Source organism: Rhinolophus hipposideros (genome assembly GCF_964194185.1).
Source record: "Rhinolophus hipposideros genome assembly, chromosome: 26".
Taxonomy (NCBI): Eukaryota; Metazoa; Chordata; class Mammalia; order Chiroptera; family Rhinolophidae; genus Rhinolophus; species Rhinolophus hipposideros.
The window spans coordinates 3,563,009-3,582,221 of record NC_138072.1 but is presented as its reverse complement, the minus strand read 5'-3'; the positions used below and the strand labels follow the sequence as shown (position 1 = coordinate 3,582,221).

General features: G+C 37.1%; 1 protein-coding gene across 9 annotated transcripts in view; it reads right to left on the bottom strand.

Moving 5' to 3' along the window:
• KCNT2 (potassium sodium-activated channel subfamily T member 2) overlaps positions 1–19,213 on the bottom strand; it is a 230,867-nt gene that overhangs the window by 65,902 nt on the left and 145,752 nt on the right. For all 9 annotated transcript variants that reach the window (XR_013992629.1, XR_013992630.1, XR_013992631.1 and 6 more), the window contains one exon: positions 560–709. Coding sequence is in view for 6 of the 9 variants with exons in the window: in XM_081038922.1 (XP_080895048.1) it covers positions 560–709 (150 nt within the window). In the remaining 3 variants the exon portion in view is untranslated. The remainder of the gene's footprint in view (positions 1–559; positions 710–19,213) is intronic.

The window sequence follows — 19,213 nt, the reverse complement described above, 5'->3', positions numbered from 1 at the left end:
TAGATATATCACAAATCCTAAGATGTTATATATTTATAGTACTGATAATATATTATTTTTATGATAAACATATATTTTCATTTCTTAATTAAATACTGTTTTCAAGAAAAAGGGGGGAAATAATGCTCCTTGTGTGAATTAAAAGGAACTATCATTAATTTTTTTATATATTTTTCTGGCCAAAGGAAATCTTTAAAAATGTCTAGTTTTTATAAATGTTAATATCACTTTGTTTAAACTTTTAATCAACAATTTAAAATAAACCTCTACAAAGAAAATGAATTTTCACGTATTTGTGAAATCTTAATGGATGAAAATATATTTTAAAGATAATTTAAAAGTTACTAAAGCAAATATTTCTACCGAATTATACTTTGCACCTGACAGTCTTAAGTTGTGGAGACCATGCGGAAGGTCAGAGTTCAAATGTCTCAATAAGCATGTAAAAATGTCCAGTCTTGCAACTCACGAACACCAGTATGGGTTGCATTTTAGAAAACAATATTCAAAAGGTATGGTTGAGTCATATTTTCATTCCACCTTGGAAGCAGAAACATACTTTTTGTGTGCATGGAACGAGGCATATGTAAAACTCTTTCCTTCATATTCGGCAAAAAATGTACTTTCTTCCAAAGTAATATGGTAAACTTCATTCCCAGAGCACCTGCCGTACGTCTTCTGCCATTGTTCTGGTGATTGCTGGCCTTCCCTGCAACGAAAGCGCACACACACACACGGAGAAACACAGTGAGGGTGGCTGAAAGGACAGCTGGTGTTTCCCACCTGTAAGAACCCAGCACAGTTCAAAGAAGGATCTAGGTAGTGCTCTAAATGATGGTGTTATTTACAAATACAATCACTACGAACATTTTGAAACCAACACAATTTATAAGCTTGAGAAGTAGCAGATTCCTAGAAAGTAGATTTTCACACCCTAGTTAACAAAGGCATTGATACTGATCATGAGCCAGTGATACAGCATTTGATTTTCAGTCTCTGTTTATCCCTATCCAGTCATGCCCACTCTATATATATTCAACATGTTTTATAGTCTCAGTAATATGGCCCACTTTGTCTCATTTATAATACCTGTTTGGCCCCTGTAGCTGACTGATTCTGTTTTGTACTTAAAATTATCAATGTATACACATCAACTTATCAATTTTATTCCGTAGAAAATATACTCTTCATTTCTGTCTGCAACGTAGCAGTGGCTTCTTTTCACTTATGTTGCAGTTAAGAAGAGATACTTCTGGATAAATGTAAGGATCTCCAAAAGATATCCTCAGAAGTATTTTTTTAAAAAAAGAAGATATATTTATCACAGAAAGTGCACTTTCTTCTTTTCTGGAATGTTCTGCTCAGTGGCCTTGAAAATATATTTTAAAAATTCAACGTATGAAAAATTTGTTGTGAATACCCAATAGCTCGTTTTTCCCATTTTGTACAGTAAATTCCAATTACTTTCTCTGAATAAAGCTTATGAACTCTGTAAGTACAAGACATGAACATTCAAGAAGGAAAGTGATGAATATATAAAAATCAGAATATTTTATCATACTCTGTAGTTCTGAGTGGATAAAAGCAGAAACAATGTGATATCTACCGTATTTAGAGTTTAAAAAGCCATTTTAAACTCTGAGTTTTGTCTAAAGGATTATTAGGGAGGAAAGACATTTATAAACATTTTCACAGTGTCAATACATTTTTTTAAAACCATACATTTTCAAGGTGTATTTCACTTCATTTCCTCTTAAGAGGCCCTTGGAACCTCACTGCCTGATCTGAATCCCAAGTCTGCAATCTTGTGAGTTATTTAACTTCTCAGTGATTCTTTACCTCTTCTGTGAAAAATAGTTTCGGCCTCCTTGGGTTGGATAAAATGAGGTAATAGAATAAATCACTTGGCAGATGTTGGAATCACAGTAATCGCTCAATAAATGTTAGCTTCCACTATTGCTTGGCTGTTACACCTGCCTTGGTGCTGCGTTTTAGGGCTTTTTTCAACATGACTCGTCAACCTACTGAACAACAAAGCTCTTGAAACCGTTGCCCCTTCTTTTCTATAACGTTAATATATTTTTGGAAATAGGAAAATACAATGAAAACTTTCTGACTATTGGCTACATATGGTGATGCCTATTACTTCCTAAGATGATTGTTCCTGGTGGAGAAAATGTTCCCTTTGGCAAACAAAAGTAAAATTCTTGGTTATGTCCCGCTGCTTATCATGGGGGTACTTGGCAAAGACAGAGCCCATTAAAAAGACTGGAAATTAAAGAGAAGATGCTGGTAATTCATCAGGGCTTGTCTGAGATCCCAAAGGCAGCATGGGGTCAAATAATTGTCACACAAGGGTACAAAAGCAAGTCAAGAGAAGCAGGAATCTAATTCCAGGGGCTGCAGTGGGAATACAGTGTGGTAACTTGGAAGGGAATGGCATTATCATTACAAAGTCGTCCTAACCACGCTATACCTGCCTTTCCAGTTTCATCCATACTTCTCTCTTCCTTCTCTTGGGTGCCCCTGGAACAGGAAGTTCAGGGAAGGCTCTCTCATTAACAAAGCCTTTTCACAGTGATGCTTCTTCTACACCCTAAATTACTCATTCCTTGACCCACAGTTTGGTCATTACTTTCTCAGCTCTACAGTGTACTTTTTTCATAATACTGACACCAAATTGGATTAACTAACCCTTAATGCCCTGCTTCCCTGTGCAATCCACTCCATGAGGAAAGGGGTCAGGTCTTATTTGCCGCCATCTTTGAGACCTGACTTCCGTTTTGACACCAAGTAAGTGTTTAATAGATGTTCTGTTAAATGAACACAGAATAATCTAACAAGGTTCTTCATGCTCACTTACTAAATACCCCGCTTTTCTAATTATATGATACCTTCCTCTTTCACCAGAATCATTTTTCAGGTATAACAAGTTGCTTTCCCTATGATGAATGTGCAGTTAGAATTAGGAGGGGGGAAAAAATCACTGAGTTCCGTAATCATTAACGGGCATGAAATGAATTTACCGTCAGCCTCAGCAGCAGTGAAACCATAAAAGATACTAGGGACAAAAAGCACAGGATGGGGAGCTTAGTAGAAAATTATGAAAAGCCATTTAATGAAGTTTTAAAATGTGTTTACACAAGTCAAACGAACCTTTGGGGAATATAATAGGCCTGTGCATTCACTTACTATTAACTCAAAGTACCCTCCAACCTGCAAAATAGTGCAATCTGTAGTCTGTTTCCTACCTGTTTGAGGCTGCTGGGCTGTGTGATTGATAATGGAACGGTAATGACTTTCTGATATAGGCTTATGTCCACCTCTAGTTTCAAACTAACTGCCAGCTCCTGCTGTTTGTAAAGGTATTAGTGGAAAATGGAAAAAAAATAATAAGACTAGGACTGTGAAAATGAAATATTCTATTAAGAAAATAAATGAGGAACAGAACAATAGGATGTGCTTGTATTTGAAAGACATCTTTGAAATCTTTATTTTCCCCCAAAGGGCCGTGCTGTAGAATTCACACACCTAGTACCAGTCACGAGAGCCTTAGAGAAAATTCAGGGGGACAGTCTAGAAGGAAAAGAAGCTTGTGTCTGCTAGTCTGTGCATTTTAAATCCTAAACAAATGTCCCAGTGAGAAAAAATATTTGAAATTAAAAAAACAAAGAAAGGAAAGTGTAAGGAAAGGTTATAGAGAATTGCTTACAAGAAAGGAAGAAAAATGTCTAGTGAAGTAAATAGTATCAACATCCTCAAGACCTTGTAGCCTCAGCCACGCTCTGTCCAGTGTCCCATTCCTGTCCCTTAATAATGTGTTGGACAGATCCCGTTTCTTTCAAACCATGTTCAGTCATCAGAAAGCCCAGTCCCATCCAATTTGAGACTCTTACCAACTCAGGCTTGCTCTCCCTGGGATGTTGCTGTTCTCTGAAGTCACTTTAACTGATCATCAGTGTCCTCTAGGAGGTGTCGTGTAGAGACGTTTGAAACTTTGTGGGGCGTGAGATCGCTGGCAAGCAAGGAACCTTCTCCCACTCTCCCTCATCTCATTTCTTGGTGGTACACCCTACGTACAGCCTGTACTTTCTCGGGTTCCTCACTGGTAGACAACAGCCTTGGGTGGGGTGCCAGAAAGACAGCTCAAATCTTTTTAAGTTGTCATTGGGCCTTAGGAAACCCACGTGTGGGAGAGAAGGGTGACCTCTAGTTCTGCTGTCTCTCCAAGTCTTCTTCCCTCCATGTTCAAATAATCACAGAAAACTACATAGGCAGGTGTCTGACTGGGAAATGAGACACTAGTTCCCACTTTCCATAGACACCTCTATACTCCATGGGTAGTAGGTAATTCTTTTGTACTCCATCTCACATGCCTGGAGGTAGGTGCAAAAGCTCCCCAACCCTTTGCTCCTTTGCTGCTCTGTCTGCTCCGCCCTCCCCACCCTGCCATCTTCTCTTTCTATAGAAAGGTGAGGAGATTAGAAAATGGGATATTTCACTTTTCTTTCTCCTCAGTTTTGGATTACAGTCACCAATCCTGGCACAACATGAGAAGTCCCTCTCAATATAGAAAGAACGGGTTAAAAAAAAAAATGTATGTTTGTTCCATTCTGTTTATCGTCCCCAAGTTAGAAATATCATTTGTTCCAGTCAATTTTTGAATGGCGCATAAATCAATTTTGACAACTGATTTTATTTTCTTCAAATACAAGTTGCACATTCCTCGTTAATCACTGATTACACCTTCAAGGCAAATGGGTATTTATTGCCAGAGAGCAAATTAACTCACATAGCAGTTTCCTGTGCTTCAACACAATCAGCCAAGTGGAACGAAAACTGTTAGCTAATGAGTATGTACTTGGATCTGCTCTTTGCAGAAATGTGTTTAAATACAGGCCTCTAAATGCAGTAAAAGAAAAAAAAAGAAAAGAAAAGAAAGTCTTACATACTTTTGTTTTTAAAAGTTGCCTCGCATCAAATGTTCCCAGTAGGAGAAAAAAGGATTGAACTGGAATTCCCTGCTACAGATAGAGGAAGTTGAGGTCTTAGTATATTACGTACTCTGTTCTTACCTCAGGAATGTGTTCAGTAATGTAGTTTGCATTTAAAACATAACAGCATAAAACCTTATTCTAGTGACAGCTTCCTACTTTTTATAAATATGTACATTTTTGTAAAATTCATACTAATCAGTTCTAGAAAGTGACAGTTGATTTTTGCAGTCATGTTTTCTGTATGCATATAAGGATGACATAGCACTAACAGTAAATGCCAAGAATAGTGACCGTGATATTCTGAAACCTTCAAGGTTGTAAAAATACAATCATTAACAGGAATCCACCTCTTTTACAATATTATATACGTTGTCTTAAACACCGTGCATTGTAATTATGGGATTTATTTTGCTAGTACGTTTTGTTCTCTTCAATCCTAAATGACATAGTTGAATATACAATAAAGATCAGTATCAAATTCATTAAAATTAACATGGATTGGCAAATTAGTTTTTTGTATATATTTATTTTTATTCTCAAACTAAATTATCAGTGGGAATGAGGGTACCCCGCAACAAAAATCTTTGATATAAAATCCATTCTTCTTGTGGAATAAAAGACTTTGCATGTAACTAGATGGAAACGTTTGCCTGAGGAAAAGGATGTCATTTAGATTTATGCTAGAAGACTTAAATAAAATGATTTCCTTGTTGATACTCCATTTTAAAGAGGATAAGAAAATGTATTTATTATTTCATTATATTGATTATAAGTCAATTTTGAAAGTCTAAAAAAACTGATCTAAAGGTTTGAATCTAATTAAAATTAACATACTATTTAACTCCATATTCTGGTATTTCACCAATTTAATATTGGCTTAGTTTCATGTAGTTATTTACATTCTTTACAGGATGTCTTTCTGCAATGACTCACGAATTGCACTAATTCACAATAGTCTCAAACTTTTACTTTATTTAAAAAGTGAAATATTTAAATAGTATTACAATCTTCCCATACTACCAACATCAGGAATCTAATTAAACTGTAGGTCAAAGAAATGATGTAGACAAATTGTAGCCTGTGTCACTGGAGACTTAATTGTAACTTATGGGGAGAAAGCCTAGTAGAGGGTTTAGAATCTTCCAAAGCAGGTGCAGCTACAAAGGAAATAGCTAACACACAACCTCAAATGAGCTTTTATTCTTGCTAGTCTGCAGATAAAACTGACACACAAGTATCATCTTATCTAGAAAGAATAATGTCCAGGAATTCTAGGTAGGAGACGTAATAAAACACAAGGTGAAGATGTAGGCAGAGGCTTAGGCCTCCCTAGCCTTGAAAGGCAGAACGTTCCCAGCTTTTCAGGTCATTAGACATCTGAGCCCTAAGGTAAAAACAAGATAGAGGGTGGTAATCCGTTTTTTTACCACTAGGTGGAACCCAAAAGCTGTTTGCCATTCTCAGGATAAGAAGTAGAGAAATGCTACCAGATTTCCGGCATTGTTACTAGTGAACATAAACAATGGACACACTTTTGAAAGGACTCCATTTCGAGAAGAAATGAAGTAGAGCTCAAACCGTACGTTTGACAGGTTGGCTGTACATGACGGTGGCTAAGTTCACTAACCTTAAAGTCTGTCCGTCACAGTCTCCAATGTACCTTTCTGAAGTACTCACTTAATTCAAGAAGCTAGATAATTACCACATACAAAAAAAACACAAAAGAAAAATCCTAAAAGTCTGTGAAGACTTTTCATCTACTTTTTAAACTGTCAGGTGAAAAAATAAATTCATCTGTCAAAATGAAACTGTATTCTCAGCTCTTCAACGCTGTTATAAAATAAGTCATTCCAGTTATTTTAAACTGTTCCAAGTCGGCATTTAAAAAAATTTATAGCTAAAATCCCCTCTCTCAACACAAGCTGCTTTTCCCAAATAGCATACGCTTAGCTTCTGTTCCAGTCTCCATGCTCTGTCTGTCCCTTTAATTCAGAAGATCACAGTGAATTCTCCTGTTATGTCCTGTTACAAAAGTATATATATTTACATATAATGTATTTTCATAAGTGTATATTTATATATAATATAAGTATGTATTATATATTAAAGAAATATATATTTCTGTAGATTTATAACTTTAAATCTATAGAAATACGTTTATTTAAATATTAACAGAGATATAGGAGTTTCAGAAGCTACCCTTGTTGTCAGTTACACTTTATTATTTGAGGGGTTTTTTTATGCCCTTTTAAAATTATGTGTGCTTAGGAAGTCTCTCTTCTATCTCTCCATGTTATCATCTGACTGATTTTCAAGGTGGCAAAGTACTCTTACTGTAGCTAAAAGATGCTTTGTTGATAAAGTTAATCTACGCTCCAAATCCATACAGATGCCAGGTTTACATTGTGTCCTGGCCTGGACTGAGTAGCCGTCTTTTGCGATCACAATGTATTCTTGCTGCATTTCCCAAACTCCTAACACTGTGCCTGGCATTGTATGGGTGCCTGATTATCGCTTAGGAAATAAACGAATGGCCAAACCATAGCAATATTGTAACTCTATTAAGTGCTATTTTTAGCATATTACTTCATCCACAGCTTAAATTTTGACACCTCTCCCCCTAAAATTCTTCCAAATTCTGAGCTCAATTCAAAGTTTTCTGGTATCTCTTAATGACATGTATCAGACTTTATTACTGTATCATTGTAGGTATCATCTATGGACCCCCTTCCCTGAGGTAGGAGAGAAAACAGTCATCTCACAACTGAATCCCCACGCTCGGCAGTTCATGTAACCATACTGCTATTCTAAATTTTTCTTTGGAATTCTACTCCAGTGTCCACAGAACAAGTTTAGTAAAGTAAATAGGTAAGACAATGGAAGTGTTCACGCTTGTGGGGAGCTGGCTGTTGCACGTCCACTAAAAGACAAATTCGAAGAAAACAATTCAAAAGAAGAGAAAATATTTACACCAGGCAGGTGGCCAAGCATAACCTATGTGCCGGCAGAATTGGATCGGTTGGTTGGTAGGTGGCATGGCCAGATCCACTGACTAGCTACTTGCTTTGTAACTTCAAATACCATACTTGAAACTCTGTTCCCTAACTACAGAGTCTCTTGATTTCCCATTTTGTAAGATGAGGCTGTTGGCTGCCCTCTTCCCTCCCATACCTTCTCCCCACTTTGACTCTCAAGTGTTCTCTGCTGTGCAGTTACTTTTACATTGTTGACACTGTAAATATTTGCATTTTGTTCACTGGCTATAAAGAAGTCAATGGGTTCAGATTAAAAGTAGAAAACATGTTGTATACCTTAAACTTACATAATGCTACATGTCAGTTATATCTCAATAAAGCTGGGGAAAAGTAAAGAACCTGATTACATTATTGTGATTATTGCAACACAGTTCACTTAAGAGCTGAGTGGAGTGCTATCATTGTATTACCTCCTCTGTAGTTCCTTTAACTATTCAAGAGACAATATTAAAAAATTTCTCTTTACTTCCTGACCACCTATCGATCAGTATTATGACACATTTTAATTTTCTTTATTGGAGTTTGTTTTTAATTTTCTTGGAGTTTAAGATGGCCTTTGTTTTTCCAGCTGGAAGAGAAAAAAGATACCTTCTTTGCCATATCCCATTGTACTTGTTGCTCTGAATCTAGTCCAGCCTCTTGTTGAGATCTGACATCTGGCTTTTCATATCTTGGCCATAACTTTCAGGAACCTTTGGTTTTAGCTGTGGTGTAGACACGTGACCTGGGTTCCATCAGTCAGACACAAAAGCAGTTTATTTTGGAAGTGAGCTACATGAGAAACAGCCAGGCAAAGGACATACACTTTTGTGGTGGTAGGTGGCTGAAGAGGCACCATGGTTCTAGGAGTTGAAAGTTTGGAGGTGAACGTTCCTTATCCAGTTAGTTGTGTGTGTGATGGTGGGAACTGCTCAGGCAAGGTTCTTGTTCTGGGAGTAATTGATATTCTTTCATACGTCTCTTTACAATTAAACTAGTTAAGCGGATTTCCTTGTCAAAGTGAAGCCCCCTATTCAATACTGAGATCATGTTTTCCCCTTCTGCAAGTTTTCAAAAACTTTTCTTCACATTACTGCTGTGTAATTTGGTAATGCCGTGTCTCTACGTGTGGCTCTTTCTCATTTGTTCTCATTCGCAAGCAAGAGACACTGTCAGTTTAAAGACATGCATCGCCCTTCTTCTGCTACAGTTTCTTACATTCCATTTTCTCTGGAACTCCCACTACATCAGACATTCTTGCTCTGGGATTCTATATTCCATCTCTGCATTTTTTTTTAATCTGAACTCAAGATTTCTATGATGTTATCTTTCAAGGTTTTTATTGAATTTTAATTTCAGCGGTGACTGTTAATTTCACAATGTCTACCTTAGTTTCTGTTTCTCCAGCATAACTCCTATTCTTTTTGTGTCTTCCTCAGAATGATAATTGCAATTACTTTAAGCTAGTCTGGAGATGTATATTTTTTTAGTATGGCCTTTACTTTGAAGAGAGAATCCGATCCTCTAGAGTCATAACAAATATAAGTTAAATTTTCTGAACATTAAAAACTCTACAAACAAACAAACAAAAAGCCTCGATCTTGCCTTGAAAATCTAGCTAGTAGTATTCTTCTGGAGCAAAGTGGTAAGGGACTCTGACACTACATTTGGGTTCACTGAAAGTTCTGTGATTAATTAGCACTGTCCACCACTGAATACAGGAGTATTCAATGCGTAGTTCGTCATCGACCAGGTTTGGGTAGGGCCGACCACACTCCAGAAAAGAATGAGTTCCTCTGGCTGATTGGGCCATGGATGGAGAGGGAGGCACAGATTTGAAGTGATTATATCATAAGCAGGAAAGTAGGACTTTCCAACTCCTTCAATATCAATAAGCTAGTTTCCAATTTAGAATAGAGGTCTAAAACCCCTTATGCACCGCTTCTGAAATCTAAAAAGTTCTGAAAACCAAAAGATTTTGTATAACTCATTTGGTGTCAAGACCTAACCTTAACTCAAGTTGAGGCTCTGTATAGTTTTTATTTATCCTACTTTATTTTAATATTCATATATTTAGGCACAGGAATATATGTTAGCTGGTGGGGTACTGCCCGCTGGGAGTGTTACATTACATACAGTTTATGCATGATATTCTCTATCTAATTTATTTTTAAATTCAGAAGTCCAAACTACGTAACTGCAAATGTTTCAAATAAGTGAGATTGTGAACCTGCATTAGGTATTCTGTATTTTCAATAAAATTGTGGACATATAAAGATGATAATATAATAAAATTCTAAAAACAAAACTAACAAAAGCCTCAACACTTTATTTCTTTGAACAACTAACATCACCCTTTTACAATCCTTCAGTATTCTTCTGAACTATTGTTAATAGTTCTCTACTTTTCAAAAATACATTTGTGTTTCTTTTTAATGAATTTATTTTATAATCACAATTATATTCTCATTTACTGAGACTCTCTTTGCTTTCAAAATATATGCTTGACTCTCCTTTCAAACGTTATAAGTGAATGCAAGGCCCAACCTTCCTTGTAGACCCAAAACAATTCCATTGGTCTCCTTCTGGTTGGACTTACTGCCCTCGTTTCATCTGGCATGCGCTGACAGTCCCCCAGTGACAGGAGCCATATTTCAAAATTCTGAGTGTGAGATACAGGGATAGTAAGTGCATCCCTTTGTCGTGAACACGATTTGTTAAGTAGCAGGTTAGACCTGATGGTGAGGAAGAAGGAATCAGGTTCTTTAGTCCGGGGACTCCAAGTGCTAGATTAGAGAGGGTTGGACCCCAACCCCAGCTGTCTGCTAGCATGTAACTCAGACATTTTCTTCTAATTCATCTAGGAAAAATGTGGTTTTAGTCTGACTGAACTGCCGGGAAATGGTGGATGCTGGCTCGTTCTGTATACAGAAATTCAATTAAAATGTGTCCCCTTTTTTTAGAAATCTTACACCCAGAGTCTCACTGGGTGTAAGAGCCTCCCACCATCTTCTTCTAAACATGCCCTGCAATGGGGGTTTCATCAGAAAACATTCCTTTATCCACTTCCCATCTTCCAAAATTCACTGAAATCTCTCATCCCTTCTACTTCTTTTTCATTGAAGAATGCTTATGATTTTTTTGGTTTGTTTCTTTAGTCATCTTTTCAATGGGATCTCATGAAGGAGAACAGAAGAAGGCATGTCATTCATAAAGTACTTTGAACCAGGGGCCTCAATGAATCACCTTTAGTGCATCATTTATTTCCTTCATTGAAGTCATGTTTACTGAGCATCTGTGCTGCGTAAAACATTCTAGACGGTGTAAGAATGAGTAAGTCACACTCTCTACCTTGAAGGAAATAACAGCCGACGAGGCTGGAAAAAAAATACATGAAAGGACCATGGTACGGGCTCTGGCAGAATATAATAAAATTCTATGCGAGTTCATAGAAGGGAGACATCACATTAAGTGGGGATGGTTAAAAATATTCCTGAGGAGACAGGAGTTTCAATTTAGCAAAATCTTCTCAGAAGCAGAAGAAATGAATTTAAGGCAGAGGGAATGACATTATAAAAAGATGCGGGAGGTGGGAACCACAAAGTATATCTAGGATCTTGTTATTTGGAGAACATGCTGTATCTATGAGAATCATGGGAGAGAAGCACATAAAAATAAATTAGGACTCCAGCATAAAAGGCCTTAAATAAATAAAATGGTCATATCTGAATCTAATGTGGTAAATGAATGATGGTGCCACTAGAGGCTTCCAGGCAGGGGGTTGTCAGATTAGGGCAGCATCCAGATTTCTCACCATCTGGTTAATAGAATGCTGTTCTAGTTGGCCTGTAATAGATATGCTTAGGAAAACATTTCCCAGGTAACCAGATAGATTTGGGGTCCACCCAATAGACTGTCGTTCTGTGGAGCTTTTCAGTGCACATTAGCTTATATAAAAGAAAAATAAGAGTAGCTTTCCCTCTCTCGTGATTCTCCCCATTCAGACCTGCAGTGTTGAAGTCGGTTTTGGTTTGTTTTTTGGGGGATGGGGGAGAAATGGAGACAGGCCCACCAGAAAAATGAGGACAGTACCATCTTTTTAAATTTCCGTGATCTAAGAAGCAGGCTTTTGTGGAAGTAGCAGGACTGTTTGTATGATAGGAACCATAACAGCTGACATATGTACACCAGTAAAACCCGTGAGGTCCCCCTGTCCCCCAGAGCCCCCCAACTTCACATGTTGACATCCCAACTCCCAGGACCTCTGTATGTGACTGTATTTGGAGACAGCACCTTTCCAGAGGGGATTAAACTAAATGAAGTCATTAGGGCAAGCCCTAATCCAACCTGACCAGCTTCACAAGAAGTGTAGACACACAGAGACTCAACAGTGTAAGCCCAGGAAGAAAAGACCGGGTGAGAATCCTGGAATAGAAATGGGACATTAATGGGAAAATGGTGAAATTCAAATAAGGCCGATAATTGACTCAATATTAATTCCTCCTTTTGATAACTGTACTACGATTATGTAAGACGTAAACACCAGGGGATATTTATATGGGAAGGGTATGTGCAAACTCCCTGTATTATTTCTGCAATTTTCCTCTAAGTCTGAAAGTAGTTCAAATAAAAAAAGTTTTAAAAAAAATCCATTAAAAATGTAATGTTTAATTTAGCATTTCCCAATCTGCCTTGAGTATGTAATTTTATTTTTCAGGGAAAGTATTAATATCCATCCAAAAGCGTTATTAATTATGCCTTGCAACACAATTTTGGCAATTTAGGGAATAACAGAATGCTATTTATATACCACACACACAAATTAATTATACTCCATTTTGGCTTAATGTGTTTCTACTGTGGTTGCCGATTTCACAAAACTATTAAGAAACCTCTGGAGAAATAGTTCTTTGAGAAAACCTAAATTCACTTAAATTTAAATGTACCCCATTCTCATGCTCATGATAGGAAGTCACAGAGACCCTCTCCCATAATTTGGCAAACTCTTTGCCTTTCATTAGGGGGAGGACAAAATTTTGCAAGCTAAGGAAACAACCACAAACGAAGGTATTCTGTTTTGAAAGACACCAATTATTTCAAAAACAATGAACACAACTTAATATTCATGTCTGTGCGTTACTTTTCATTTTACAAAGTGCATTGCAGCAAGATCCAAATCTGCAGTTTCCAGATCCCATTGATAAAAATAACATACTTGCCCAGTCAGTTAATAAAGGATTCTTATGAAATACCCACCCCCAGAAACACATTTACAAAATGTATGTATCCATGGAATGGAGCGTTGGGGTTCTTATATCTTTTCATCCTTTTCATCCTTCAAAATACTTAAACTATATATTTATATCATATACCAATTGATTTCGATTGGAAGCCTCCCGTGTTTTGGTAAATTAATGTAAAATTATCTCAGAAGTATAAGTATTGCAATAACGTGTTATTATCTAAATCCACTAGCAACTGTTATTTGCTTTTATTTACATCACTTCATTATTTTCTCTGAAACCTATCTTTTTTATTTTTGTCTTCCACAACATTTAAAAATAATTTTTATTGCATGTAATTATTTTCTCTTAATCAAATTATTTCTATATGCAATTCTTCTACACAAAATGTCAAATGGTCTCTAAAAACTTGTATCTTTTAAGGAGACAGTGTTTTATATCTCCCATAATTCTACTTGACTTTCTTCTATAAAAATCTTCTATGACTGAATAACATGATACGTCCCTTGAGAGTAAAATGGCTGACATTGCATGTATTTCAGCCCTTTTCTTCAAGATATAGTTTATACTAATTTCTGTAATGTTTTTAAAAAATGATGGTACAGACTGACCATGGTGAAGATAGGTGCCTTCACTTATCTTGAACACGTCCTAATATGTATTTGCTCATTTGTGTCATTGTTCCAAAAAATATCAAAGTAACATCACAAACACTTATTCTCTTACAATCCTGAGAACTGCCATATTTTGGTGGAACCTCTGAAAGATTCTGATTTAGATATACAGTACGTGTGGGCCAGGCTTTTTCCACTCCATCCAAATACAGCATATGCCACTCAGTGTCCTGCTTGGTCTTTACATCATCTCCCCTGCCACCCGCACACCGTCCGACAGCAAATAAAAACATGATTTTGATGCATATGGAAACTGACTCACTTGATACAAGGGAACAGAGCCAGTGAGAAAGAAAGACTACCAACTCTGGTCTGGCAGGGGTGTCCACGGTCCTCAGAATAATCCTGTGAGGTGACTTCATCTAGTTCCATGACTTTAAATAGTGATGATAGCCAAATTTGTATCTTCAAAGCAGAAGTCTCCCTCACCTCCAGGCTGCATACGGGACAAAATCTGGGGAGTCTCACGAGTATCTCAAACTCATCAAAATAAAAATCCTGATCTTCTGTGGTCTTCTTTATTGTGATAAATCACAATTCTTCCAGCTGCTCGGTTCGAAAACGTGCAATCACCCTAGACTCTTCTTTTTTCCGTCCTGCCCCACATCCTCTTGGCCAACCAATGCTGACAAGCAAGCCTGTAAAACACATCGAGATTCTGAGCTCTTCTCATCACTTCCATCCACGCATGGATCCTGGTCGCAGACAAGGTTTAAAGTCTCTGGCTTAGATCTTCCCTATGATCTCTTAATAGCTTTTGCTTAACCAAGAAGCCAATGCATTTGCTTCTCTTTTAAATCAAATCTTATCGCTCCTCTGCCCTGAATCTTCTGAGATTTCTCCCCGGAGAGTGACAGCCAACAACCTTAGACTGGCCACAAGGGCCCTCCATGGCCCCGCCCCTTGTTGGCTCCCAGATCTCTCCTTTCACGACCATTCTCTTCCGTCTGCTCTAGCCACAGCAGCCTACTTCCTGTTCCTCACATCATCAGATGAGCTTGCATCTTCGAGTCCTTGCTTTCCCTTCTGCCTGGAAACTTCACACCTCAAGTATCTGCATGGCTTCCTTACCATCTTAACGTATCAGGTCACCGATCGGACATCAACTCCTCAATGAGGTCTTGCGTGACTATGTCTTTTCAAGTTGGACCCACGGTTACATCCTGGAAGTCCTCACTGTGCTTCCCTTCTTTGTGTGTCTCCATTGCACTATTGCCTTCTGCGATGTTACGCATTTTACTTATGTATTTGTACTTGTTATCTGTCTCCCCAGTTAGAACAAAAGCTCCCTGGCAACAGTGATTTTTCTGTTGATTTCCTTGTTGAAATCACAACACCCAGAATGGCTCTGTCACACAGACAACATTCAGGAAATAATTGTTAAATAAATTAATGAAGGAGTGGATGAGAAAAGTATTGTATCACATTTTCCATATGAAAGGACTAAGACTTAAATGGGGTATGTCATTGGCCCAGTGGTAATTGGTGTCACTAGTTGTGAGTGGATCATTTCTGTCAAATGCCAAACTGGTGTTCTTTTTCCTATGCCACATTTCCTCCCGGAATGTATGTGTTCTGTTTACAGCATGGGCACTACCAAATGGGGAATTTTAGTTAAGATTAGGCTTTTCAGTTCCCCAGTAGTGCAGTTTCGGTTACTACTTTATTGAGAGAAGTTTCCAAATCACATATTTTATAATAATAATATGTTTGGTTTAGTTCTTTGACAGAAAATATATTTAAAAATTCAGGTAAAGAACTGTCAACAAGTAATAGCTAACAACTATGCTATAGATGATATTTCCTTATTTCAATTGTGCCAAGTTGGCACCACCAGATGTGATCTTTCTCTAACAAATAGCGATGACCTTCATGGTGTTTTATATATAAATCTTAGGCTGTCACAGTTATTTGTATGATTCAATCTACCCACATATCAGAGTCTTTGATTTGCCGTTTCATTCTTACAATATATAACCTATTGATTTAAAAAGAGTAAACCTGTCATTTTAAATAAACGTGTATATATGTGTGTATGCACATAAATGTGTGTATGTACTCGTATACATTTATGTTTTAAATTTAAATTTATTTACATTGCTAACAGCTGCAACTAGAATCAAGCCCCGTATTCTAATATGGAAAATCTAGCTGTATCTTTAGAAGCCAGTGGCAACGGTTGGACTCCATGGGAAGCTTTCAGCAGTCTCAGTTGGCAATAGTTTGTCCTTTTTTACTCCCCCTGTTTCCTACTAAGGAGAAGAGCCTAAAGCAAAGAAGATGTTTTGTGATTTCAAACAGAGGATCTTAAAGGTTCCAGTCTGTAGGCTACAGATGCTGGAAGAAAAACATGGAAGGAACTAGGTGTTCTGATGCCCTCGTTGAACCAGACAACCTGCTCTGGCTGCTGATCCCCAGACTTGTCCTTTGTAAAAAAAACAAGTACCGCTCCTACTTTCAGCCATACTGTGTTACATGTAGTAGAACACATGTATTATTGGGGCAATGAACAAAATTATGGTAGATTACCCTGTCCGTTCCCCAGGCCTTTCTAAGGAAGCTATGATTTTCCTCCTTCCCAGGTGGTGATAGTCCCGAGAGTATCTGGATACCAGCCTCTACTCTCTCATGGTCTTCATGGACAGACCTGTTCAATGGTACGCTCCGACCACGTTCACTCTCTTCGCATCTCCTCTTTGGTTCATCCTTTCTCAAAAATGAGAAAGTCTCCATCTAAAATTGTTTTCTTGGCAACCCCCAGATAGCAGTGTCTTTTAATTCTGTGGCTCAGTCTCCATCAGTCTCAAACCACCTGTGCTGTTAATGACCCAGTTCTTCTGACAAGTCCTTCCTTCTTTGTATTCCACCGTGCTACCTAGATTTGCTTTTCTTCTCTTCCATCTGTTTTATAAAAGTCAGGATTTCCCAAGGAGAAGTGTCAAGAGGTTATTTCTCTCAGGTCCCCACTATTTCTGCTCTCACCTCTGAGGACCTGAATAGCCATCATCCCTCCCCAGAAGCCAGGAGTTGCCCCCATCAGTTATATCTGCATTAGAAAGCAACTATACCCCCATCAGACTCCTTTTTCTGCCCAACCATGCATTTTATAGTCTCCTACTGAACAGACTCAGTGTGTGAGGTAGTTTTGTTTTTTTTCCTTTTCTACATGCTTATCTCATCAAGGGCCAAGATGTGTAAATTGTACCTTTGCAATACTTTTATCAATTCTTTCTTTCCCGTGGATTATTTCTGAGACCAAAAATGTTACCTCTCGGATGGGACTAACGAAAGACATATTCTCATGAAAGTAAATTGAAAGGAAAATAAAAATAATATTAAATTTTGATGAGGATGAAGTGTCATGAAGACAGGGAAGTTAAATGGCTATTAATTGGCCTGATAATTTGGCATTCCCTTGCCCAAATCTTCATGGTCCATGTCCACCAACCTAACCAATTCTTTGTCCAAAGAATAAACTTATGTTCATCTTTCTAACAAGATTGCCAAATAAATCAAAATGCGAATTGAATTGACAATAAGAAATACCCCTGCCAAGAGCACTGAACTCAAATATAACAAGCTAAGCAAAGGGGGAAATTGTGAAGTGCTAAAATACAGAGTGACCTCTCAATGAATGAAAGGAGCACAGTAACTTGAAGTCCTCTCAAAGTTCCTTTCTGACTTGTACATCAACTAGACCTAAATGAATATATCAATACATAGGAAAAGAAAATAAGAGTGTTAGTCAGCCTTGGGAGCTTGGTAGTCAGGATACTGGCTAAGTTGCTACCGACACTCCAAAATACATGATAGAATTTTGTTTTCAGTTAATATTCCTCATGTGTAAAAAAACCAGACATACTGAATCCATCCTTATTTGTGGTTTCCATCTGTGTTCCCATTTCCACTGGTTAGAAGGAGAGAACTAAGGAAAGGATGGTGGTGACTGAGTGGGTACGGCTGATTCTAGCTCAGAACTAGAAACTCTATGTAATCACTGTGACCCAAGGCACGTCTGTCACTAAAAACGCTGAACTTTTGATCTCCAAAGCTCATTCTTTTGTCTGTGTTGTTTGTTTCAGAACTCACATTTATTAATTCCTTTAAGCATCTACAATCTACATAGCATTTTATTTAAAATATATACTTTTAAAATAGACCATTATAGGTAGGTTTTGTATTATTTTTATTTCTGTGCTTATTGAACCCTAAAGTCTTAACTGCTTTTTTCACTTTGCGTCAACTAATGGAGTCCACAATAGTTTGTGAATCTCAAGTATTTTTATTAAAAATCACCATTTATTATAGGATAAAGTTTTAATGATATTGTGCTCTCCTTTTCTCCAAAAGTAATGGAGAAATGTATTACTATTAGCTTTGTTTTCAGTTAAAGGTTTGATAAACCTTGCATAAAGCATTTCATGGGGTAGTCAACGTTTTCCCCATTATACTAAATTCAGCTTGCTAGTCTGTTCTATTATTAAATCAATATACTTGAGCTTTCTATTTTCTGCTGATGCTCAAGGGCAAAATTTCAAACGTTCTGTTCATAAGTGAATTTTAACCACATCTTCAATTAATGCATAATACAGAAGACATGATACAAACTACTTTAGCCAAACAATATTGTTAATAAAATACATTAAATAATTTCAGCTAAGTGTTTTCCTGTTTGGATGATAATTTATATTCAAGTAATGGTATATGTCTGATAAGGTACTTGTATCTAAAATATATAAAAACTCTTACAACTCAATAATCAAAGACAAAAAAAAACAATTAAAATGGGCAAAAGATCTAAATAGGTTTTTCTTCAAGGAAAATTTACAAATGGCTGATAAACACAAGAAATAATACTCAGTGTTTTTAGCCATCTGTAAAATGCAAATCAAAACCACAATGAGATACAACTTTGCATCCACTAGGAAAGTTATGATCAGAAAGCTGGATAATAACAAGTGTACCTAAGGATGTGAAGAAATTGGAACCCTAATACGTTGCTGGTGGGGCTACAAAATATTACAGTCTCTTTGGAAAAAATTCTGGCAGTTCCTTCAAAAGACTGAATAAAGTTGTCATATGTCCCAGCAATTCCATTCCTAGATACATACCCAAAAGAAAGGAAAGCGTATGTCCATACAAAAATCTTTACACAAATGTTAAGAGCAGCCTTATTCACAATGCTAGAAACAAACCAAATATCCATCATCTGATAAATAGACAATAAAACATGATATATTCATAGAATGGAATATTATTGAGTCATAAAAAGGAATGAAGTGCTG